This window comes from Nomascus leucogenys, chromosome 1a (assembly GCF_006542625.1).
Source record: "Nomascus leucogenys isolate Asia chromosome 1a, Asia_NLE_v1, whole genome shotgun sequence".
NCBI lineage: Eukaryota > Metazoa > Chordata > Mammalia > Primates > Hylobatidae > Nomascus > Nomascus leucogenys.
Genome location: NC_044381.1, coordinates 25429427 through 25454486, shown reverse-complemented (window position 1 = coordinate 25454486; position 25060 = coordinate 25429427). Strand labels below are relative to the sequence as shown.

Here is a 25060-nt window from a genome sequence, read left to right as displayed (position 1 = left end):
TGTAATCCCAGCTATGTTGGGAGCCCGAGGCAGAAAAATCACTTGAACCCAGGAGGCAAAGGTTGCAGTGAGCCGAGATCATGCCACTGCATTCCAGCCTGGGCAACAGAGCGAGGCTCTGTCTAAAAAGTAAAAAAAAAAACAAAAGGACAGGGTTCGGATGAGCTTCCGGATTGCTGAACAGGTGGAGGTGCCTGAAGGGTGGCGCATCTAACAGGGCGTTGAAACTCTTCACTCCCTTCCCCATGCCTTCCCCTAAGTGTCTCTTCCATCTAACTGTTCATCTGTATCCTTCGAAATGGCCTTCATAATTAATGAGTAAAGTAGGCTGGGTACAGTGGCTCATGCCTGTAATCCCAGGACTCTGAGAGGCTGAGACGGGTGGATCACCTGAGGTCAGGAGTTTGAGACCAGCCTGGCCAACATGGTGAAACCTCGTCTCTACTAAAAATACAAAAAATTAGCCAGGCATGGTGGCAGGCACCCGTAATCCCAGCTACTTGGGAGGCTGAGGCAGGAGAATCGCTTGAACCTGGGAGGTGCACATTGCAATGAGCCAAGGTCACACCATTGCACTCCAGCCTGGGCAACAAGAGCGAAACTCTATCTCAACAAATAAACAAACAAACAAACAAACAAACAAATAAATGAGTAAAGTGTTTCTCTGAGTTCTGTGAGCCACTCCAGGAGATTAACTGAACAGAATGGGGTGGTGGCACCCCACATTTATAGCTGGTTGGTCAGAAATACAGGTCACAACCTGGGGCTTGTGACTGGTGTCTGAAATGGGGGCAGTCTTGTGGTTTTGAACCCTTAACCTATGGAATCTAATGCTATCTCCAGGTAGGTAGTGTCAGAAACAAATTGAATTAGAGGACACCCAGCTGTCCACTGGAGAAATGCTTGGGGTGTGGGGGAACACCTCCACACATCTGGTCACAGAAGTGTTCTTTCTGTATGGAGAATATGAGTAGAGATGGAAAAAAGTTGTTTTTCCCTCTTACAAGTGGTTCTTTCACTTCTGCCTCTGCCATGAAAAAAATACGCCTTGGATGACAGTGAAAACACAGAGAAAACCTGAGTCCAATTCATGGATCAGAGTCAAGTCCAGCTGAACCCCACCTAAAATGAGCTGCACCCCAGTCAATCCATGAACATGTGAGCAAGCAATAAATGCTCATTGTTACAAGCCATATAAGGCCTATAACATCCTCTTCTTGCAGCCTTACTCTGGAAATAGCTGATGAATAGAGGTGCCACAAGACAGCTTGAATTCTGATAGCCAACCCTTTCATTTAAGCTAGCCTGAATTTTTTTTAACTTGCAATCAGAGAGCCATAACTAATTTGATCATTATACTGCTTTGATCAGTTAACTTGCTTCTAAAATCAAAATAGCACAGCCAACTAAAGAGAAAAAATCAGCTTCTGTCATGTTTTGCATCTTACCATTTTCTTGTCTGAAGAGAATCCAACTGCTACCCAACCATCTGTGTCTGCACTCAGCTCAAATTCTACATCAGCCCCTATCATCCGGTAGCTGAGGAAATAGTCACAGGTCTCTGCATTACAGCCTGGTTTGCCATATCTAGAAGATATATTGAAAGAGACATTACTACTTCTACTTACACAAAAGACATTAAGAGAGCATCTACCATGTATCAGGTGGGATGCTAAGCAATATTCTTAAACACATTGGATTTTTGCTACCTGGAATCTTAAAAACACAGTTTCACTCTCTTAGGAGGAAACTTGGAGATGATCTGCCCCACTTTGTACACAAGAACTACTGTCCTGAGATGGGAAGGGGCTTGCCCGAGGTTGTATAGTGAAGTCAGCGGTTGCAACAGGACTTGAACCTGGGTCTCTAAACTCCCAGCCAGTGTTCTCTACATTATATTAATATTAGAGTCTTTTACATGTTAGTTACTACTGAATTATTTTTGAATCCCTTTTAATGGAAAAAGATTCTCCAAGTTAACCATTTAAATTGTTTCTGTTAATTAAATGTATACCAACTCTTTTTAACTTACAAATTTTCATATAATCAAACTAACACAAATTTACAAATTCAATATAAATTAAACTACTAAACCAGGAACATTGAAATTCACAGCACTCATGCAACAGATGATGGGGCTTTACTGAAAGTAAATTTCTGCTTATGTGCGTACGGTATCTGATTAGATCGTGCAGGGTCTTTGGAGTTGAGAGCATGTTCTTACTACTCTCTATAGCATGATGGCTCAACTCTTCACTTTTATCTGTTTGAAATTCTGCAAAACCCTCATTTATGCAATACACCAAATGAATACCCCCATCTGGTACTCATGGACCATGAATGAATGCAATATTTGTTTATAAATTTTTTTTTTCTTTTTTTTGAGACAGAGTCTCTCTCTGTCATCCAGGCTGGAGTGCAATGGCAGGATCTTGGCTCACTGCAACCTCCACCTCTTGGGTTCAAGCAATTCTCCTGCCTCAACCTCCCAAGTAGTTGGGACTACAGGCGTGGGTCACCACACCTGGCTAATTTTCGTATTTTTAGTAGAGACAGGGTTTCACCATGTTGGCCAGGCTGATCTTGAACTCCTGACCTCAGGTGATCCACCCACCTCAGCCTCCCAAAGTGCTGGGATTACAGTCAAGCCACTGCGCTTGGCCTTATTTATAAAATTTGCCTTTGTTCTGTTGGGCTACTTGCTGCTAATATAATTACAAATTCAGACACTAAAACATACAACAATATAAGGTGATTATCCAGATAGTGAGATTATGCAGATATTCATGTTTTTTTGAGAGCACCACTGAAATGAAAACACAAATTTAAATTTTCTTACAGAGGACTTGTGGATCCTTTCAGAACTGGCAAGCCCTGGTTTGAGGAACACTGTATTACACCATTTGCAGAATGGTAGAAAGTTGAAGCAATGGGTGGGACAATCTATGCGCAGATGGAAGGTATCTAAAGGAACAGGGCACAGGGGTGCTAAGTGTTGAGGAGGGGACAGGAATGTACTACTATGCTGGCAGAAACACCCAAGCAGTCAGGAAGAGATACAATAGGATCAAGTCAACAGGGGACTGGGGTGAAAAAAGATGAAAAGGAACAAGGGAAGTTAAAAAAGGAGTAAATGGACAAGAAAACAAGTCACTTTGAAGCCAGTAGAGTACTAAAATTCCCTCCCTTCTCAAAACATCCCCCAATCACCAGATTTATACATTGCTGACCATCTTCCTCAATAAGAACATTATTGGATATTTTTATTCATTCCTTAGAAGTGGCCTTGTAATCCAAAGAAAGCTCAAAGCTGCTGTATTCAATTTTTCCTTCTTAGACCTTGAGTACTGAACAACAGCAAAATCAGAACCTTCAGTGCAGTGACCATCAAAACTTTGCCCCTGACCATCAAATTACTCAGGGGCAATTTGTTTTAGGAAGTAAAGGGTTCAAAGGAGGAGGCTTTCCCAAAGAAGCTGAGCTGTCTAGATGGGAGGCCCATTGTCCACATGACTGTTTTGTAGCCCAGCCCGTCATGTCGTGATACTGCTAATAATCATGTAGAGACTTACCATGCCTGAGATAACAAGATAGCAACAATGAATGCTTAATGACTAGTTAGAATCATACAGATATCCACAGGTCAGGACTATTTATTAAAAAAGCAATTGGGTACTAAACATGTCTGTCATTGCCTGTCCTGCCTGCAGCCCCTGCTGAACAAGCACGGACACATTCTGTGTCGCATGAGTCTTCTGCATATCAGCAATTGGTGAGTAGGGGACACCTGGACCAATGGTGGTACAGCTAGAAAAGAACCATGGAAGAATAGTCCCAGGCCCAGGACATACTAAAGTTAAAAGGCCTTTAAGACTGAAAAGCAGGATGGCCATTACAAAACTTCATAACCCTGCTGAGGTGATGAAGGAGCTCAGGCCCCCTGATTAGAAGGAACTGCATGCAATTTAAATACTACCCTGAGAAGTAAATCAGTCTTAGCCTTAAAGTTATCCAACCTGCGGTTCCACCAACCTAAAGCATCCCTTAGTTTTTCCACAGTCGTCCACTTTGATTTTGGCAAATGGATCCACAGGAGGAGCAGTAGGGAAGGGGTAACCTGGGCAGTGAGAATAAAGAAGGGTTAGAAAATCCAGTAACAACTGTTCCAATGAGAATTTTTAAAAATGTGTTGACTGTTTTTTCTCACACATATCGAGAAATGTTTGGGGACTCAGAAAATGGCTTTGATGAAGCCTAATCATCCCCTTCATTGGGGAGGGTGTAGGACACACACCTTTGGACCTAACCTTGCATGTGAACTGAGAGTAGGTGTGTCCTTTTCTCACTTTACAGGAGAGGAACCTGGGGCACTGAGAGAGGCACAATTTCATATAACCACGGGCTTACCGCTGTCCCCTGGGAGTTTGAGAATCACATTTTTAATACAGTATACATGCTCTAAGAGAAAAAAGTTAACAATGATACATTTATATACTTGACAGTAGGGTTTTTCCATTTATGTACTTGATAACGGGATTTTTCCATTCCATTTTTAACTTCCATTTTGCGTTAAGCTGTAGGTAACATTTTCTTATGTCACTAAATTCTTTGTTTTTGTTTTTTGTTGTTTTTGAGACAGAGTCTCACTCTATTGCCCAGGTTGGAGTGCAGTGGTGCCATCCTGGCTCACTGCAACCTCTGCCTCCCAGGTTCAAGTGATTCTCTTGCCTCAGCCTCCCGAGCAGCTGGGATTACAGGCACCTGCCATCACACCAGGCTAATTTTTGTATTTTTAATAGAGACAGGGTTTAACCATATTGCTAGGCTGCTCTCGAACTCCTGACCTCAAGTGATCCACCCTCCTCAGCCTCCCAAAGTGCTGGGGTTACAGGTGTGAGCCACCGCACCCAGCTTGTCGCTAAATTCTTTAAACACATAATTTCTAACAGTTGTCTATCTTTCTTATAAGATTACTTACCACCATAATGCATCAAACCATACATTGAAGGGTAAGGCTGCATTATGCCTCCACTTTGTGAGAGAAATCATTTCTCCTAGGCTGTTTACTCCACGTACACAGGAACCATGTGTGACTTATTTTGTATTCTCTGCCCAGCATAGTGCTTGGCACTGGACACTGAATAAATGATTGTCAAATGAATAAATAAAATCACCCACAGACATTAGGAAATATAAATCAGTACAAACTTTTAAAAATCATTCTATTTTATGAGTTTTTTTCTTGTTATTTTTATGTTTTTTCTTTGGGATTTGTAATGGTTTTTTTAAGTGAGGCTTTCCTAATTTTGTCTATTAGATTTATTATACTTTGAAAAAAAGCCACCAGGTCATACTTTTCTGACACACTTCTGTGCACTCTGAATAGTCCATTTTTACTATCCTAGACCTTGATCACATGATAAAGTACAATCCTAACTTTTTACCCCCTAAGTAGTTGGATCAAATGAATTACTTTTTCTAGTTTTATGCTTATTTTATGCTAAGTCCTATATCTGCTTCAGTACTATAGACCAGGGGTCCCCAATCCCCAGGCCACTGGCCAGTACCAGTCCACTGCCTGTTAGGAACTAGGCCGCACAGCAGGAGGTGAGTGGCAGGCAAACAAGCGAAGCTTCACCTGTATTTGCAGTCACTCCCGATGGCTTGCATAACTGCCTGAGCTCTGCCTCCTCTCAGCTCAGCAGTAGCATTAGATTCTCATAGGAGTGCGATCCTTATTGTGAACTGTGCATATGAGGGATGTAGGTTGTGTGCTCCTTATGAGATTCTAATGCCTGATGATCTGTCACTGTCTCCCATCACCCCCAGATGGGACCTTCTAGTTGCAGGAAAACAAGCTCAGGGCTCCCACTGATTCTACATTATAGTGAGTTGTATAATTATTTCATTATATATTACAATGTCATAATAATAGAAATAAAGTGCACAATAAATGTAATGTACTTGAATCATCTCGAAACCATCCCCTTGACCCAGTCCATGGAAAAATTGCCTTCCACTAAACCAGTCCCTGGTGTCAAAAAGGCTGGGGTTCACTGCTATAGACTGAGTCCTGACTTGAATGAGTTTTTTTTTTTTTTCTGAATAGTTATGGAGCCACTACGAACTACTGTATGTTAAGTAGCTTCATATACCTTCTTCTTGTTACTTCTCACTACAATCCTGAGGCCATTTGTCTCAGAATATTTATCCGGGAATTCAATTATTGTTCACTTACATGTTTTTGAAATTCTATAGTTCACTGACAAAGACAATCTCTTTTAATGTTGCATCTGACTCAGGTTCCCCATCTTCTTCCATTTTCAAACATATCATCCTCACTACTTCCTGGCATCTAGAATAATACGTTACCATACAGCAGATTTCCAACTCAATAAATACCAGTTATTATTACTACTGGATTATTATCACTATTTTTGTTTTGAGACAGAGTCTTGCTCTGTCGCCCAGGCTGGAGTGCAATGGCACAATCTCAGCTCACTGCAACCTCCGCCTCCCGGTTTCAAGCAATTCTCCTGCCTCAGCCTCCTGAGTAGCTGGGATTACAGGCGCCCATCACCACGCCCGGCTAATTTTTGTATTTTTCATAGAGACAGGGTTTCACCATGTTGGTCAGGCTGGTCTTGAACCAGTGACCTCGTGATCCACCTGCCTCAGCGTCCCAAAGTGCTGGGATTACAGGTATGAGCCACTGCGCCTGGCCCTATTATCACTATTAAATTTTGTAAACTGGCCTGAGAAGTAATAACCATTGGGTATGATTGTCTCTTTAAGAACAACAGGTTTCAGCCAGGCGTGGTGGCTCACGCCTGTAATCCCAGCACTTTGGGAGGCCAAGGTGGGCGGATCACGAGGTCAGGAGATCGAGACCATCCTAACACAGTGAAACCCTGTCTCTACTAAAAAATACAAAAAATTAGCTGGGCGTGGTGGCAGGTGCCTGTAGTCCCAGCTACTTGGGAGGCTGAGGCAGGAGAATGGCATGAACCCGGGAGGCGGAGCTTGCAGTGAGCGCCACTGCACTCCAGCCTGGGCAACAGAAAGAGACTCCGTCTCGGAAAAAAAAAAAAAAAAAAAAACAACAACAGGTTTCTAAACTCCAAATGAAAGCAAATTTTGGGACAAAGCTCACTCATAAATGTTCTGAACTACTTTACTCATGTTGGCAAATGACTTCTCAGGGCTTTTCTAGCACTAATTTTCTATTATCATATATGCTTCTAAAACTTGTAATAGGAACTTGTGTTCTGTCAAATGCACTTGGACATGCCTTTAATAACATTTTCCTCTTATATTGCAAACTGTTAAAAATAAAGAATTTGGCCTTTGTCCCTGGTTTCTTGGAGAGAAACTCTAAATCCTTGGAATTTCCCAAGTAATGGGAGTGTTTTTGTTCTCCACTAGCCCCTTGGATTACACCTGAGTTTATGGCGAGCTACGGGATGAATCAGAATAGAGGCTGGTCACTGGAAAAACCATGTAATTAGAAGGTTGGGGCTTTGTGCTAGACCTACCTCTAGGGAGGGTTGTGGGGCTGGAGATTTGAGTTTAACCATGTGGCCAATGATTAAATCAATCATGCCAACATAGTGAGACCCCAATAAAAACTCTGGACACTGAGGCCCAGTGCAGCTTCCTGGTTGAACACATTGATGTGCTGGGAGGGCAATGTGATACTCCCACGAGGAGAAGACATGGAAACTCTGCCTTTGGGAGCCTCTCAGACCTCACCCTATGTGTCTTTTCATTGACTGTTCCTGAGTTGTATCCTTTATAATAAAACTGTCGTAGTAAAAATAGCACTTTTTTTCCATGAGTGCTGTGAAACATTCTAGCAAATAATAGAAGCTGAAGTGGGAAGCTTCTATCTTGTGGGAAGACCCCACATTTATAGCCAGTTGGTCTGAGGTGTGGACAATCTTATTGTGAACCATGCCCTTTCACTTGTGGGATCTGCACTAACTCTGGGTCATTAGTATAGGAACTGAATTGCAGTACACGAGTCAGGAGTTGATACTGGAATATAAGCAGAGCAGAATTAGATTTTTTTCCTGAAATTAAATGATCTGTATTTGATATAAAATAAGTTTGGACCATGTGCCAATATTTAAGCTCTTGTCTCTCAGACACAACCCAGCCTTCTATAGGCTGAGTACTCTGCAAACCATTTCTCCTTTGCCAGGTGCTTAGACTCTGCCAATAGCAAGCATTAGAGGAAGGCAGGAGGAGGGAAAGAGCACTGTTCCTTCCTGTGTGATTGCTGTTCCAATAAGCAAGTTCTCAGCAACTCTACTTCATCCTGGCAGTTGGTCTGAGTTCCCAGTTTGGTGCTAGGCTCCCAGAACCAGCCTCATCCCATGCTGCTCCAAGGTATCAGCAGCAGCTGAGCACAGCCTCATTCTCAAAGGATGGGTCACAGCTCTGTGAGGTCCTGGTCTGGGCCCTTTTTATAATCTCAAGCCCTTCTCTTTGCAACTCCAGCCCCAAGGATGGTAACTTTCCTGAAGTTATTTTCTGTATGCTATCTTGGTACTCGCTTTTTGTTTCTCCAGTCCTGCAACTTCTTACTTAGACAATTCCCTGGGCTGGTCTTTTCTTTAAACAGCTAGTATGATTTCTGTCTTTCTTACTGGACCTTGATTGATACAGACTAAATGGATTAACCTTTGAATACTGATACAATGTGTTTGCCAAAACTGTAGCTTATTAGTACTTATCTGAAGGCTAGAAAATAAAGACATTCAACAGGATCTATGTTTTACATGCATTACACAATTCTAATGGGAAATTATTTTAATTGTACAATTCTAAGTACCCTAGGTACACAGAATTAAATTGATATTTCTTGATTTATGGAACACTCATTATCAGTCTATACAAAGCCAATCTTAGATTTTTCCCCCAATCCATCACTAACTCCATTTTCTTCCCCACCGTAGACACTAGGTCCAGTGTATTTCATGCATATCCTTCTCCCAAGGATCGAAGTTTTAACAAAAAATGAACACTCTGGCACATACGTCTTAGAAAAGCAATATTTTACTACGATAAACTGAAAGGACACATTAGCAATAATGGGTAACAATTTGGTGGTAGGGGTAAGGTTCTCATCTCAGTCCGTTCCATGTAGCATGGAATTCTGCCTGTCCAGGGTAAAGTCCTGCCAGGTTGCAAAAAGTTTTTCATATTCCCAAGATCATCATCCTGAAACTCTTCCATGATTACCTTACACGATAATTACCAAACTGCCTTCAGCAGATCCTGGATCTAAGCTTCAGATTCCAGGCACAATTTCTCACTCTGCCAACAGCACTCCTTGCCATGCTGCCCACAGCTGCACTGCAGTAGCCTGTTCATGGCCAGGCACAAAGCCTGGAAATGCCCAAATAGAGCAGACCAGTGAGGGCCCACTGCAACTTACCGTTCACCTCTGTGTTTATGTTTACATAGGTGTGCTCTTAATATATCACTTGTGTATGTTTTAATTTGCAGAAATGACACTGTGCAGTACATTTCATTCTGTTTACTATTTCCCTTTGGAAATCTATCCACATATGTAAGACTGAATATTATTCAGTCATAAAAAATGCAGTACAGATATATGTTACAACACGGATGTACCTTGATTATATAATCTAATTTACATGAAATGTCCAGGATAAGGCTGGGCATGGTGGCTCATGCCTGTAATCCCAGCACTTCAGGAGGCTGAGGCAGGCAGATCACTTGAGGTCAGGAGTTTGAGACCAGCCTGGCCAACATGGCAAGACCCTGTCTCTACTAAAAACACACAAAAAAAGGCCGGGTATGATGGGGCACACCTGTAGTTCCAGCTACTCGGGAGGCTGAGGCAGGAGAATTGCTTGAATCGGGGAGGTGGAGGTTGCAGTGAGCCAAGATTGCACCACCGCATTCCAGCCTGGGCAACAGAGCAAGACTCCATCTCAAAACAAAACAAAACAAAACAAAAACAAAAACAAACAAAAAACGTCCAGGATAGACAAATATTGAAACAGCAAGATTAGTGGTTGCCTTGAGCTGGGGTGGGGAGGAGGGAGACGAGGGACTGCAGAGTGATAGCTAAAGGGTATAGGGTTTCTTTTGGGGATGACACAAATGTTCTAAAATTGATTGTGGTGACGGATGCACAACCCTGTGAATATACTAAAAAGTGCTGCATTGTACATTTCAAATGGTGAATTATGTGGTATGTGAATTATATTTCAATAAAACTGTTGCAGGAAAAAAAAAAGAAAAAAAAACAATGGATGTCTTGCATCCCATTCCCTCCCTTCACATACCCAGTTCTGACTCAAGTGTCATGTACGTGACTGATGGAATCAAAATCGTATCCAGAACTCAGGATTCCAGGTAACACTCTAGCCTCTGCATCAGTGGCCGACACACTAGAGAGTCTGGGATAGATGCAGAGGGAGTCCATCCATTGTACTCGGCAAATTTCCCCTTTTTAATTTCATACATAGTTTATGTCTATTTTCACCCTTTCCCTTGATTAGTCATGCCAGAAATTTGTGTATCTTATGAGAGTTTTCAAAACAGTCCACATTCAGTTGGAGTCATCACTCTCATTTTCTCATGTGTTTTCTACTTCATTTATTCCCACCAAGATCTGTTATTTCCTTCGTTTTTGTTTCCATTTTGAATTGAATACTTAGCTTACTACTTTTTTTTTTTTGATACAGAGTCTCACTCTGTCACCCAGGCTGTAGTACAGTGGCATGCTCTCTGCTCACTGCAACCTCTGCCTCCCAGGTTTAAGCGATTCTCCTGCCTCGGCCTCCTGAGTAGCTGGACTATAGGTTCCCACTACCACACCTGGCTAATTTTTTTGTATTTTAGTAGAGATGGGTTTCACCGTGTTAGCCAGGATGGTCTCCATCTCCTGACCTCCTGATCCACTCGCCTTGGCCTCCCGAAATGCTGGGATTAGAGGTGTGAGCCACCGCGCCCAGCCGTTTTTTTTTTTTTTGAGACACAGTCTTGCTCTGTCACCCAGGCTGGAGTGCGCTGCGCAATGACTGCTCACTGCAACCTCTGCCTCCTGGACTCAGGTGATCCTCCTACCTCACCCTTCCAAGTTGCTGGAACCACAGGCATGAGCCACTACACCCAGCTAATTTTTTTAATTTTTTGTAGAGACAGGGTTTTGCCATGTTGCCCAGGCTGGTCTCAAACTCCCAGGCTCAAGCAATCCGCCCCTCTCAGCCTTCCAAAGTGCTGAGATTACAGTTGTAAGCCACCACACCCAGCCTCTAATCTTTCTTATTTTCTGATAAATGTACTTAAAACTATAAATTTCCCTCTAAGCTCTTAGATTCACGCCAGATATTTTGACATGCAATGCTTTGATGGTTATTATATGCATATCTTAATTTTCTTTATGATTTTCTCCTTAACATATAGGTTAATATTGTTGTTTCTATTTACAGACATAGGGGATTTTTCCCCGTATACTTTTGTTAATTTCAAATCTTACAGCATTGTAATCAGAAGACATCTGTATGATATAGACTGTTTGTAATTTGTTGACTTTCTTATATTCTGGTATATGGCTGATTTTAGTGGATCTTATGTGCTCAAAAAGAGTATGATTCTGTATTTGTGGATTTTACATATCTATTTAATTGAACTTATCATTCATATAATTGAAATTATATTATGTATTTTATTTTTATTTTTTGGAGACAGGGTCTCACTGTGTCGCCCAGGCTAGAGTGCAGTGGCACAATCATGGCTCATTGCAGCCTCAAATTCCTGGACTCAAGCCATCCTCATGCCTCAGCACCCCAAGCACCTGGGACCACAGGCAGGTGCCACCATGCCTGGCTAATTTTTTTATTTTGTATAGAGAATATGTTGACCAGACTGGTCTCAAACTCCTGGTCTCAAAGCTATCCTCCTGCCTTGGTCTCCCTATATCTTTTATTTTTAAAATGTGTTTGATTTTTCAATACCAAGGGTGGTATGTTGAATTACAAATGTTGGTTTATATTTTGCTGTACACTATTTCTATCAGTTATTGCTTTTATTTGGACACTATACTGTTACAGGTAAACATTCCTGATTAGTTTCTTCTATCGGTATATGGCATAATTTGCTCCTTATGTTTTATCTTCTATATTTTGTCCGACGTTACTGTCATCTTGGTTTTCTTCTGGTTCATCTTTGCCTAAAACATCATTTTCCATTCTTTCAGAAATATTTTGTATAGTACTTATGCATATGTACGTGATCAAAACTCTTCTGTAATGTTCCTTTCTCATCGTGCCCTTGTCTGGTTTTGCTAATAAGGTTGTGTTATCCTCACAAACAAGCTGGAAACTATTCCTTCTTTGAGTGTCCTTTGAAATAATGTGTTTAAGGCTAGCATCAGCTGTCACTTGAGTGTCTGGTAGAACTGATCCTGGAGCTTTCTTGGTTGGAAGATTTTTTTAACCGATTCAATTTCTTTGATGGGTAAAAAATTATTCAGCTTTTCTAATTTTTCTTGAGTCAGTTTTTGGTAAGTTGCATTTTTTTTCCAGGAATTTGTCCATTTAAATTTTCAAGTGTATTGGCATAAAACTGTTCCTTGTATTTCTTATTAGCTTATCTGCTTTCATTTTTAGTGAGCTCTAATTCACATACTGTAAAATTCACCTTTTTCAAGTATACAGATCAGTGTTTTTAATATATTCATAAGGTTATGCAACAATTACCACTATTTAATTCACAAACACTTCCATGATTCCAAGAAGAACGCCTGTACCTGTTAGCAGTCACTCCCAATTTCCCCTCCTCTCAGCCCCTGGCAACCATGAATCTACTTTCTGCCTCTATGGATTTGCTTATTCTGGACATTTTATATCAATGGAATCATACAACATGTGGCCTTTTGTGTCTGGCTTCCTTCACTTAGCATAATATTTTCAAGGTTCATCACATGGTAGCACGTATGGGAACTTCATTCCTTTTTCTGGCTAAATAATATTCCATTGTATGGATCAACCACATGTGTATATCCATTCATCAGTTTGATAGACATTTGGGTTGTTTCCACTCTCTGGCTATTACAAATGTTGCTGCTATGGACAAGTTTTTGTGTGAACATATGTTTCCAATTCCCTTGGAGTAGAACTGCTGCATCATATGGTAATTCTGTGTTTAACTTTTTGAGAAACTGCCAAACTATTTTCCAAAGTAGCTGCACCATTTCACATCCTTACCAACAATGTATGAGAGGTCCAATTTCTTCACATCCTTGCCAGGACTTGCTATTTTCCTTTTAAAAAAATCAACCATCCTAGTGGGTGTGAAGTGGTATCTCATTATAATTTGGATTTGCATTTCCTTAACAGCCAATGATGTTGGGCATCTTTTCATGAGCTTGTTGGCAATTTGTATGTCTTCTTTGGAAAAATGTCTTTTCAAAGCTTTTTTCTATTTTGAAATTGGGTTATCTTTTTATTAAGTTGTAATAATTACAATTTAATTATCTTTTTAATCTCTGCTATGTCTAAGGTTCCCCCTTTGTCATTCTTAATAGTATTTCTTTTTTTCTTGATTAATTTTCCCAGATGGTTAATTTTATATGTCAATTTGGCTGGCCAAAGTGCCCAAATATGTGGTTTAAAGAACCTGAATGTTTCTTTAAGAGTGTTTTAGAAGTGGATTAACATTTAAGTGGGTGGGCCAGGCAAGGTGGCTCACACCTGTAATCCCAGCACTTTGGCCGGGGCGGGTGGATCATGAGGTCAGGGGTTCGAGACCAGCCTGACCAACATGGTGAAACCCTGTCTCTACTAAAAATACAAAAAGTTGCCGGGCATGGTGGGACCCACCTGTAATCCCAGCTACTTGGGAAACTGAGGCAGGAGAATCGCTTGAACCTGGGAAGTGTAGGTTGCAGTGAGCCAAGATCGCACCATTGTATTCCAGCCCGGGTGACAGAGTGAGACTCTATCTCAAAAACAACAACAGCAACCAAAAACATTCAAGTAGGTGGACCTTGAGCAAAGTAGGTTGCCCTCCATTATGCAAGTTGGCCTCATCCAATCAGTCAAAGGCCTGAAGAGAACAAAAAGAGTGACCTCCACCAAGCAATGTAGCAGCAGATGGCCTTTGGACCTGACTTGCAAACATCAGCTCATCTCTGGGTCTCCAGCCTGCTGACCCAACCTGCAGACTGTGGAACTTGCCAGCCTCCATAATCATGTGAACCAATTCCTTAAAATAAATCTATCTACATAGATACATATCCTATTGGTTTTGTTTCTCTGGAGAACCCTGACTATACACTTATCTGTCTTATTAATATTTTCAAAGAATCATTTTTGGCTTTGTGGATCCCCTTTACTGAATATTTGGTTTCTATTTCATTAATTCTGCTATATCTTTCTTATTTTGTTGTTTCCTTCTACTATCTTTAGATTTATTCCCTTCTTTCTCTCACTTCACAGTTTTCGGCCTCTCTTCTTTTCTTCTATCAGTTTAAACCCAACAGCCAACTGCCTCCAGGGGTTTCTCCCTGGATATTCCACAAGCAAATCAATTCCAGATGAGTTCCTCCACCTCCCAAAAGCTATTACTCCTATGTTTCTTATCTTAGTGGATAATCCCACTAGCCACCTACAGTCTCACAATCCTGAAACCTCAGTCCTAAGTTTCTCCCTTTCCCCAACCTGGCACATTCACTCAGCCATCACTTCCTGTTATTCCTTTTATTTATTTTGAGACAGGGTCTGACTCTGTCGCCCAGACTGGAGTACAGTAGCGTGAACATGGCTCACTGTAGCCTCGACTTCCTGGGCTCAAGTGATCCTCCTGCCTCCAGCCTCTCGTGTAGCTGGGACCACAGGTGTGTGCCACCACGCCCGGCTAACTTTTTTATCTTTTTGTAGAGATGGGGTATCATTTTGTTGCCCAAGCTGATCTCAAACTCCTGGGTTCCTCTTAAAGTGTTGGGATTACAGGAATGAGCCACCGCACCTGACCACTTCTTGTTATTCCTACCTCAGAAACCAGAGCCTGACTTTTGGCTGTAGTTCTACCTCTTATCTGGTTCTCTGGCTTCTCCCTCACTCCTTCTGCCCTGCCGCCATCTTTTTGTAAAATAAATCTTTTTTTTTTTTTGAGACAGAGTCTCACTCTGTCGCCCAAGCTGGAGTGCGATGACATGATCTTGGCTCACTGCAACCTCCGCCTCCCAGGTTCAAGTGATTCTCCTGCCTCAGCCTTCCGAGTAGCTGGGATTATAGGCACCTGCCATCATGCCTGGCTAATTTTTGTATTTTTGTAGAGACAGGTTTCACCACGTTGGCCAGGTTGGTCTTGAACTCCTGACCTCAGGTGATCTGCCTGCCTCGGCTTCCCAAACTGCTGGGATTACAGACCGCCTCACCTGGCCTGAAGCAGAAATCGAATTCTGTCATCCCACTGCTCCTCATACTACTCCCCAACATTCCATCTCCCCTACACCTACCTGTCCTCCTTAGTCTTGAGACATATGTGTTGAACCACCCAGACACAGCCAGCTTTTCCCTCTTCCCTTTGCTCTGTCTGTTCCCCCATTTTTCATCACTTAAATTGTTTTGGCTTGTTCCTTTCTCTCCATTTTCCATTTTGATGCTATTTTTTTCCCTCTATTTTTTTATTTTTATTTTTTGAGACGGAGTCTTGCTCTGTTGCCCAGGCTGGAGTGCAGTGGCGCGATCTCGGCTCACTGCAAGCTCCGCCTCCTGGGTTCATGCCATTCTCCTGCCTCAGCCTCCCGAGGAGCTGGGACTACAGGCACCCGCCACCACGCCCGGCTAATTTTTTTTTGTATTTTTAGTAGAGACGGGGTTTCACTGTGTTAGCCAGGATGGTCTCGATCTCCTGACCTTGTGATCCGCCCGCCTTGGCCTCCCAAAGTGCTGGGATTACTGGCGTGAGCCACCACGCCCGGCCTTTTCCCTCTATTTAGTCTCTGAATGAGACTAAATTAATATTGGCTTGGGACTTTTTTAAAAAAAGGGTGTATCAATTCTTCTCCTTCCTTTTCTTTCCTTCTTCTGACACGGACTCTATAAGCTCTTTCAGTAAATTCTGTTTTGGAGAACAATTCGAGCCATGTTTTTCTCTCCCTCCTTTCCTCTCTATTATTTTATAATATCTTCATTTATTCCTGAACCATGAGAGGTGCTTATTTTCTTGGTTGATTTTTTAGGTTCTCAATCGGGCTTTGTGGTTTCCATTCTTATCTAATTCAAGAAACTATCTGTTCCTTTTTTGCAATCCCTTGAGCCTGTTTTGCCATACTCTACTGGGTGGTTAATGGCTTCTGGTTTGCTATTTATTGCTTCTAATTAACTGCTTGGCTCACAGCCTTTAGGTATTAATTTAGTACTTGATTCCTTGAAGTTTAAGTTTTAATTGTCTGGCCACACCATTCAGTTTCATCCGAGAACTACCACATCAGCCTCTTTCCGACGGCCTCAATTTTTGCTCCTTCTCTTTTCAGGGTCGTATTATGAAGTAAAAATATCAAGGGGTTTTATAAGGTGTAAAGTTCCACACAGAAGCAAATTCAACATTCATGGTGGCACTCCACTGCTTAGGAAACTGTAGTCCTTAACTGTCTACCATATCAGTTCCAAACCCTTCCTCTCAAGTTCACTCACAAAAATACCCAATTCTAGGCTGGACGTGGTGGCTCACGCATGTAATCCCAGCACTTTGGGAGGCCAAGGCAGGCAGATCTCTTGAGGTCAGGAGTTCAAGATCAGCCCGGCCAACATGGTGAAACCCTGCCTCTACTAAAAATACAAAAATTAGCCAGGTGTGGTGGCACACACCTGTAATCCCAGCTACTTGGGAGGCTGAGGCATGAGTATCATTTGAACCCAGGAGGTGGAGGTTGCAGTGAGCTGAGATTGCATTACTGCACTGCAGCCTGGACGACAGAGCGAGATTCTGTCTCAAAAACAAAAATGAAAAACCAATGCTACCTGTCCAATCCATTTCCTAGTGCAAGTCAACAGGGACCCTCCATTCCAGGTGGGCAGGACACCTTATACCACTTTATCCATTAAGTCCATCAACAAATCCACACAGTTCTCTGCTACTTTCTAGCTGTCTGTGTGACTTTAGCTAAAATATTCAAACTTTCTGTGGGTCAGTTTCTTTATCTCTACAGTAGCAATAACAGTAGTATTTAACTCACGGTGTTGCTATAAGGATTAAAATTAATATGGACAAGGTACTTTAAAGCAGTGCCTGCTGCGTAGTAAGCACATACTAAAAGTTGCTCTAATTGGTATTATGATCAGGCTAGATGCATGAAGGATACAAAGATAAATTAGACGTAAATTGTTACCCTTAAAGAACTTCCAGATTAGGAGAGTGGTAAGTTATATATCCACATACCGTCCATGGTAGATGGGGGAAGGATATAGGAAGATGTGTACACTTCTGCCCTTTGCCCCACGTTCTGTCCTTCTTTCTACCTCTCTACCTCTTTCTCAAGAAAAACTGTGATCAGAACTCAACGGTCAGAAAATCCTTGATTGAGCCACATTTTACAAGTCGTCAGATGACTATGCCTTAAAGATAAGTGACCATAAATGATGTTCTGTCTTTTCCTTCTTAGGCAAGGTATGGCTCCAAGAGTCAGGCAGTTAACATCATCCATATAGCTGGCTGGGTTAAGACTCAGGGTCTGCTTCTCAAACCTGGCCATCTTAGCAGCAGGGAGAAGCAAGCTTCATTTGGGACTTAACCCTTAGCCAACATCCAACTCAGTTTTGTTTGTTTTTCCCCAAAGAACCCTCAGAAACGAGAATTTGCCCATAATCAAATGGTAATCTATTTCACATTCCATCATTGCTCTGAATATATAGATTCTGGGTTAAGAACCTCAAGGGAAAGAAGTATGAGTGGTAGGATTCAAGCACTAAGACCCTATCTGAACTCCTGACCATAGAGAGCAAAGAGGGTCATGGCAGACTGTGTGCTGTGGAAGAATATCTTTGCCTGGTGGGAGAAGAAGAAAATCAGGGAAGGCTTCCTGAAAGAGGTGGCATTTGAGCTGAGACTGCAAGGATGAGTAGTATAGGCTTAGACAGTGGGACCCTCAAAGAATTCTGAACTCTAGCATAGTTAAACCAAAATATAACTTAAATTTTTAAAAATGACCATGTTAGGGGGTGATCATTTTCTTGAGACAGCAAATTAGCCAGCATCCTGCCTCTGGATTTGAGGGTTTTGGGCAATCTGGATACTGGGGAAATAGTCTCTAGGTAGGGTAGGTGATGGTCAGTAGGCTCTCTCTCAGTTTCAGTGGATTTCCATTCCCACCTCCATTATTCAAATTCCTTTTTTTTTTCTGATTTTTGTACTCAGTTTCATGGCTACTTGAGACATAAGAAGGGGGTTCCCTGCACAGAGGGAACAAGTAGCCTAGTCACTAGAAATGGACAACCTCAAGTGTACTGATTGAGTAAGTCAAAGGCATTACTTGCACTTCTTCACTTGCCACGTCCTCCAAGGTCAGTCAGGTTCCCTCCTTCCTTCTCCACTGATCTATCCTAGGAGAGTTCCACCCATAACCTCTCATCTCCTGAATCCATCGATAAATTTTGAGTCTTCATGCTATCAGGCCACACCTTGGTAGGAAACAGCCTCTTTTCCTTTGCCTTCTGGGACACCCCTCTCTCCTGGTTCTTCTTCCCTCTCTCTGGCAACCCCTCCTCAGCCCCCACTTTTAAGGCAATGTCACTGTTTATTTCTAAGCATTTTGGGAAAGTCTCTATTCAGGACCCACGGGGCTGAAGCCCAAGCCCAGGCCCAGGGTAATCTAGTAGAGGCACTGCCTCTGATATGCCCACGCCACTTACATCCCAACTAGCACCCACCAGATGGTGGTAGAATCTGTATGCAAAGAGGAAGTGAAACTGTCAGAGAGAAGAGGGTAGGAGAAGAATGGAGAGTAAAAGCTCAGGGTGAGGGAAGGGAGATATGGTTGTAAAAGGAAGTTGAGCCAGGGAGGAAATTTCAGATAAAGCAGTTGAATATTCATTCAGGGAGCAGGTTGATTTTTTTTTTTTTTGGAGACCAAGTCTCACTCTGTTGCCCAGGCTGGAGTGCAATGATGCAATCTCAGCTCACTGCAACCTCCCCACCTCCTGGGTTCAAGCAATTCTCCTGCCTCAGCCTCCTGAGTAGCTAGGATTATAGGTGTGCACCACCACGCCTGGCTAATTTTGTATTTTTAGTAGAGACGGGGTTTCACCATGTTGGCCAGGCTGGTCTCGAACTCCTGACCTCCTGATCCACCCACCTTAGCCTCCCAAAGTGCTGGGATTACAGGCGTGAAGCACCATGCCCGGCCCCATCACAGACTTTTGAGTGCAACGCCAACAAGTTAGAGGCAGGCTTCAGGAGGGTTAAACCAGTTTTATGTGCAGAATGGTGGCGGTGGGAGGGGGGGGCGGCGAAGCAGACACAGTAGGGATCGGTACAAAGTCCTGGTGCCTGCTGTGTGATCACCTCACCTAAATGCCTTCCCTCTTCTGCGTCACTGAAGTCTTTCCTACTTCATGGCTTGACTCTATAAAGCTGTCCTTGATGGCTGTGGCCCACCTGATGTCCACGTTCATAAAACTTTCAGGACTATACAATGAACATATCATTCTCTCCGCAGACAGACTCAAAGGACGTACAAAATCTGAGCTTATCCTTTATTTGTTAGATGCATGAGCCCAATCAGAATATAAGCTCTCGCATACCACATTTAAGTCACCTGGCAGCACTAGGCTGTGCACAATGTAAAGATATACCAGATGTTTTCAGAAACAGATGGGCTTCGGAATATTTATTCTTTTCCAGAGTGACAGATTCAGACACATGGCTCTCCAGCTAGAAGACTACCTTTCTTAGCCTCCCTTGAAGCTAGGTCATTATAACAATGTTTTTGCCAAAAGAATGTGAACAGCAGTAATGTGGGCAGCCAGCCTAAAAGGTAACTACTTGCCTGGAACTTCTCTTTTTCTTTCCCTCAATCTTGAACAAGGACATGCAAGCAACCTGGCTTCTACTGTACAGATGAGGACAAAGCCTCAGGGGGATGGTAGAGCAACAAGATGGAAAGAACCCGGGTCCCTGAATGACCTTGTGGAACAGAGTCATCCCACCAGCCCCAGACCAACCAGACTCTTAGCAGAGAGAAAAATAAACTACCTTATTTAAACCACTATATGTTAAAATCTCTAATTCAGCAGTTAAGCCTCTACTTAATACATTTCCCCAAATCCATTCTCTCCATCTTCTTTAATAGAATAATTCTGATTTTTGAACTGGGCATATTATGTCTCAGTTAATAGGCTGTACTTTCCATCCTCCTTTGTACCTATGTGCAACCACATGATTAAGTTGTGGCCAAAGAAGTATAAAAATTGTTATATGAAACTTCCAAGTAATCCCTTTATAGTCAGTGACCTTCTTCCTGCTTCGTTTTTCCCACTGTCTAGAATGTGAATATAACGGCTGTAGCTCAAGCAGTTATTTTGAACCATGAAGTTACATGCTAAGAATTGTGAAGAACCAGAAGGGCAGGATCCAGGAGCCCTGGTGACCAAGGAGCCTCCACACCAGTTCTGGATTACCTATTTCTAGGTTTCTTTCCATAAGAGAGAAACTTCTATCTTGTTGAAGCTATTAATGTTTGCTTGTTGTATGCAGCTGAACTTAATCCTAACAACAGATACATCCACTAACAGATAAGAGCTCCTGGGATTCAACACTTCAAACCCCAGCTTGATTGTTGGATATCCCTCTTAGCAGAAGAAAAGGAAAGTCACTACTTCCCAAAGTTGCTTAAAGAGGCCAGTTTCCATTCCTTCTGACCACCACCCGCTTGGCTTTTGTGCTCATTGAAGCAGCTCTACAGGGAGGCCCTTGGTTGACAAACTCCCAGTCTGTGGGCCCAGCAGGCCACAACAATGGTGGCTCACACTAGGGGACCATAACATATGTGGCGTCATGAAAGAAGAGGGATGGGAGTGGGGAGGCTGATGTGACCCAGCTCTGATGGGTCAGTGAGCAGGAACAGAACACTACGAGGTGGGCGCTGGTCACTGCAAATTTAGGTCAATACAGACAGGGAGGAAATAAGGCAACCTCTCTCTTTAGGTTGGGGTTTTTCTGCTTCCCCCCAGCTGCCCTGGCCAGATGGCGGCCTCCTCCCCTATAACCCAACCCCAGGCAGCAAAGGTGGAAGCCAGATCTGAGAACTGGGGGAGCTTAGACTCAGCACCCACCCCTATCCACAGAGCCTTGCAGAACTTGGATGGCCCCTCCCTCTCCCAACCTCACTCTTCCCATCTGTAAAGCGGGCGGCAGGCATTGACAGCTCTGAAGGCCTTTCCTCCAGGCCGGCGGAGGTCTGGGCACTGCGCTCCCCGTCCTGGCCTCGCCTCTGCCAGAGCTGCCTCCACGGACATCTTTTCCGACCCCCTCCCCCTCCCTCGCCCCAGCTCCTCGTTCCCCCGATCCTCGGTCCCCCACCCCGGGTCTCCCCTCCCGCAACCCCTCGCTCTCCCGCAGCCTCACCCTCCTCCGACAGGTAGCGCAGGTCGTAGAACTCCCCCGCGAAGGTGCCGTAGGAGGAGTCATGGCGCGGCACCGACTCGTCGGCCCCTGTGTCCCCCCGCGCGCGGCCCCGGGGTCCCCGGCCCCCCGGGCCCGCACCGTCGTCCGCGGGGCTGGCTGCGCAGGCGGCGGGCCCAGTCAGTAGCAGCAGGAGTAGCGGCGCCCAGACCCCCGGGTGCTGCCGGGGCGGCCGCGCCATCGCTGCGCACAGATCCCGCAGCCAGGCCGCTGGGGCCGCAGCTGGCGCGCCGCGGGCGCGAGCCGGGACTGAGCCGCCGCCGAGGCCACCAGCACGCGCCCGCGCAGCCGCGGAGCCTCCCGCACCCCCGCCTCCCTGCCTCGGTCTGCGCATCCTCGCTCCAGCCCCGCAGCCTCCCCCTTCCTCTTGGAACCCCCTCCTCCCCCCACCGGACTTTCCTTCCTAGCAGCTTCCCTTCTCCCGTCCTTCTTTCCATTCTCCCCATCCCCCCGACTTCCCTCCACTCAGGCAGATTTGGCCCTTTTATCCCCTTGCTACTTGGGAGTGTGGTCCGCGGACTGGCAGCATCAGCATCACCTGGAAGCTTGTTAGCATCACTAAGGCCCCACTCCAGACCCATGAAGCAGGATGTTCATTTCACCAAAATTCCCAGGAGGTCCCAATGCCCGTTTAATCTATGAAACGCTCCTCTAGCGAGTTTACCCTGGACACACCTGGTCAGTGCTGCCTCCTCAACCTTGTGCCGGCACTTTTTGGTTTACATAAAGCACTTGCTAGACCTATTATTTCTTGGATCATCACAGAAGGAACTTGAAATTGCAAGACCTCCACTATAGAGCTAAGTAAACTGAGGTGTTTAGAGACAGAGAAGACTGGATTCACCTGCTTCCTCTCCAGGCTCTTGCGGTGTGTAATCAACAGAGGGTGGTGCCAGTAGGTAACCTGTCCGCCTTCAAAACTAGGCTTCTGGTTTACTCTCTTTCCCTGCAGCAAGCACGCACAGGCCTTGGAAGGCCCACACTATGTCTGAGGGCCATGCTGAATTGTTGATTTTTCTCAAATCCATTCCTGCTGCTTGCAATTCACTTTTGGCTATTTACTCAGCCATCCATTGATTCACACCAAGCATTTGCTTTATGCCAGGTCCCAGGGTTCTCTTCTGATGATGGTTGTTGGGGTGATATATTCGAATTGCTAAGCTGTTTTCCATTAGAGACGTGGGACACAATTCCTTTCATGCTGGTGTTGCAGAGCCAGCATTTTAACCTGCTTTTCCTATTTTATTATTTTATTTTATTGCATAAACAAAATAATTATGGAGGCAGAAAAGCATAGAGGTCCCAAATGCAGACCTAGAAGTCAGACTGCCTGATGTCTCATGATTAGTCATCAACATGATGCAATGAAGATTAAGGAAGATCATAGAGGTAAGGATCAATAGGGTTCAGTGCTATAAGTGGCATGCACACATGTACACAATATTATGAAATGTTAATATTCAAAAGGAAACTAGTGATCTTAACCCTTTATGGCCTGGTTGGCTGAGAGATAAGGGTAGTGCTGTTGAAATAGGGGAGACATGATGGGGGACTTAGAGGTCAGGTATTTTCTATTAGGTATCAGCTAACAGTGGGCTAACTGGAGTTTAAACATGTTAATCCTGATGGCTGAATTGAGGTGTAATTCATGAAAACCTTGGGCTTCACTAGGTTCCCCAACATAGCAGTTGTCACAAAAAATAGATCAGATTATTTGAAAAAGGTAAGATGAACTATGATTACTTTAAAAAATCAAGAGACTTCTTCCCAAAATGCATAGCTTGGCAATACATAACATTCTAAAAAAGCTAATCCAACAGACTGAAAATCTGTTAAAGTGTAGTCCTTCAAAAAAAAAAAAACCTTAAATCTTTCTTAAAAATGGAAATTTCTTTATTTTCTTTTCTTCTCTTTCTGTTCACCAGGGAAGGTATGGTCAATTTAAAATGGACCAAGGTTTAGCCAAAAAATGAAAGCATTAGACTTTTGATTTCAGTGTAGATTCTCCGGTTTGGGAATACAAGCTTTTACCTCTTACTTTCCTTTTTATTCCCTCATTTCGGTTACTGAAATTAACAATAATGGTGCCCAAATAGAAGGCAAATGAAAACCAGGCCATTCTTCTCCTAGTAAATTAATCTGATATAAAAACATGTGGGCAGCTGGGCGCAGTGGCTCACGCCTGTAACTCCAGCACTTTGGGAGGCCGAGGCAGGCGGATCACAAGGTCAGAAGATCAAGACCATCCTGGCTAACACGGTGAGATCCTGTCTCTACTAAAAATACAAAAAATTAGCTGGGCGTGGTGGCAGGCGCCTGAAGTCCCAGCTGCTCGGGAGGCTAAGGCAGGAGAATGGCGTGAACCAGGGAGGCGGAGCTTGCAGTGAGCCCGAGATCGCGCCACTGCACTCCAGCCTGGGCGACAGAGCGAGACTGCGTCTCAAAAAAAAAAAAAAAAGGAAAAAAAAAACCCACCACGTGGGCTTTCTCTATTGCTTTTATGGGGGTATTTTGGGGACGGTTTGCAACTACAGCCTAAAATGAAGTTTGCAGATAATCTGTGGATTTCAATTCTCTCTCTACTCATGTAGACTCACAGGGGGCCACAGATAGGCTTCAGGGGTGATATGAGGACCTTATGAAAGTGCTGGAATAATGTTGTGATGTATGGGTTTTTCTAGGGAGAAAACCCATAGCTTTTTTTATGAATTATTTTTTCCATGTTCAACTTTTTTTTAATTTACTTTAAGTTCTGGGATACATGTGCAAAACGTACAGGTTTGTTACATAGGTATACATGTGCCATGGTGGTTTGCTGTACCTATCAACCTGTCATCTAGGTTTTAAGCCCTGCATGCGTTAGATATTTGTCCTAATGCTGCCCCTCCCCTTGCCTCACCCCCCACAACATGCCTCGGTGTGTGATGTTCCCCTCTCTGTGTCCGTGTGTTCTCACTGTTCAACTCCCACTTATGAATGAGAACATGCAGTGTTTGGGAAAACCTATAGCTTTTATGGGTCACTCAAAGTCTTAAGCCTTTTTAGGACCTAGCAACCTATTCAGCTGCTTCCATTTCATGAGATTCTCTCCCATCCACTCAAATTGCCTTTGGGGATTTTCTTTCTCTTCGTGTTTTCTGGCAAGATTTAAGCCCTGGAAAGACTAGAGGCAGACCTATTCCAACCCTAAGCACATGCTCCCCTCTTAGTTACATCCTAGGTTTGCAGAGACCCTCTGTTCCCCACCAATGTGACTCTACAGAACAGCTGAGAAATATCGTAGTTTTCTCTACTGTGCAAATTTTCTGGGGAGGAACTTTGCCTGAACATTCTGAGACCACTGGCTGTACAAGAGCTGGCCACTCAAACAAAAACTTAGAGGTGAACCAGATTT

The 25060-nt window shown here is 43.6% G+C and overlaps 1 protein-coding gene across 1 annotated transcript in view; it reads right to left on the bottom strand.

The window, feature by feature from the left end:
• FRRS1L (ferric chelate reductase 1 like) overlaps window positions 1–22000 on the bottom strand; it is a 36346-nt gene extending 14346 nt beyond the window's left edge. Inside the window, exons 1-3 of the mRNA XM_030824193.1 lie at window positions 21610–22000; window positions 4033–4117; window positions 1449–1587 (exon numbers count right to left, since the gene is read on the bottom strand). Of these exons, the coding sequence (XP_030680053.1) occupies window positions 1449–1587; window positions 4033–4117; window positions 21610–22000 (615 nt within the window). The remainder of the gene's footprint in view (window positions 1–1448; window positions 1588–4032; window positions 4118–21609) is intronic.
• Between the last annotated feature and the right edge of the window lie 3060 nt (window positions 22001–25060).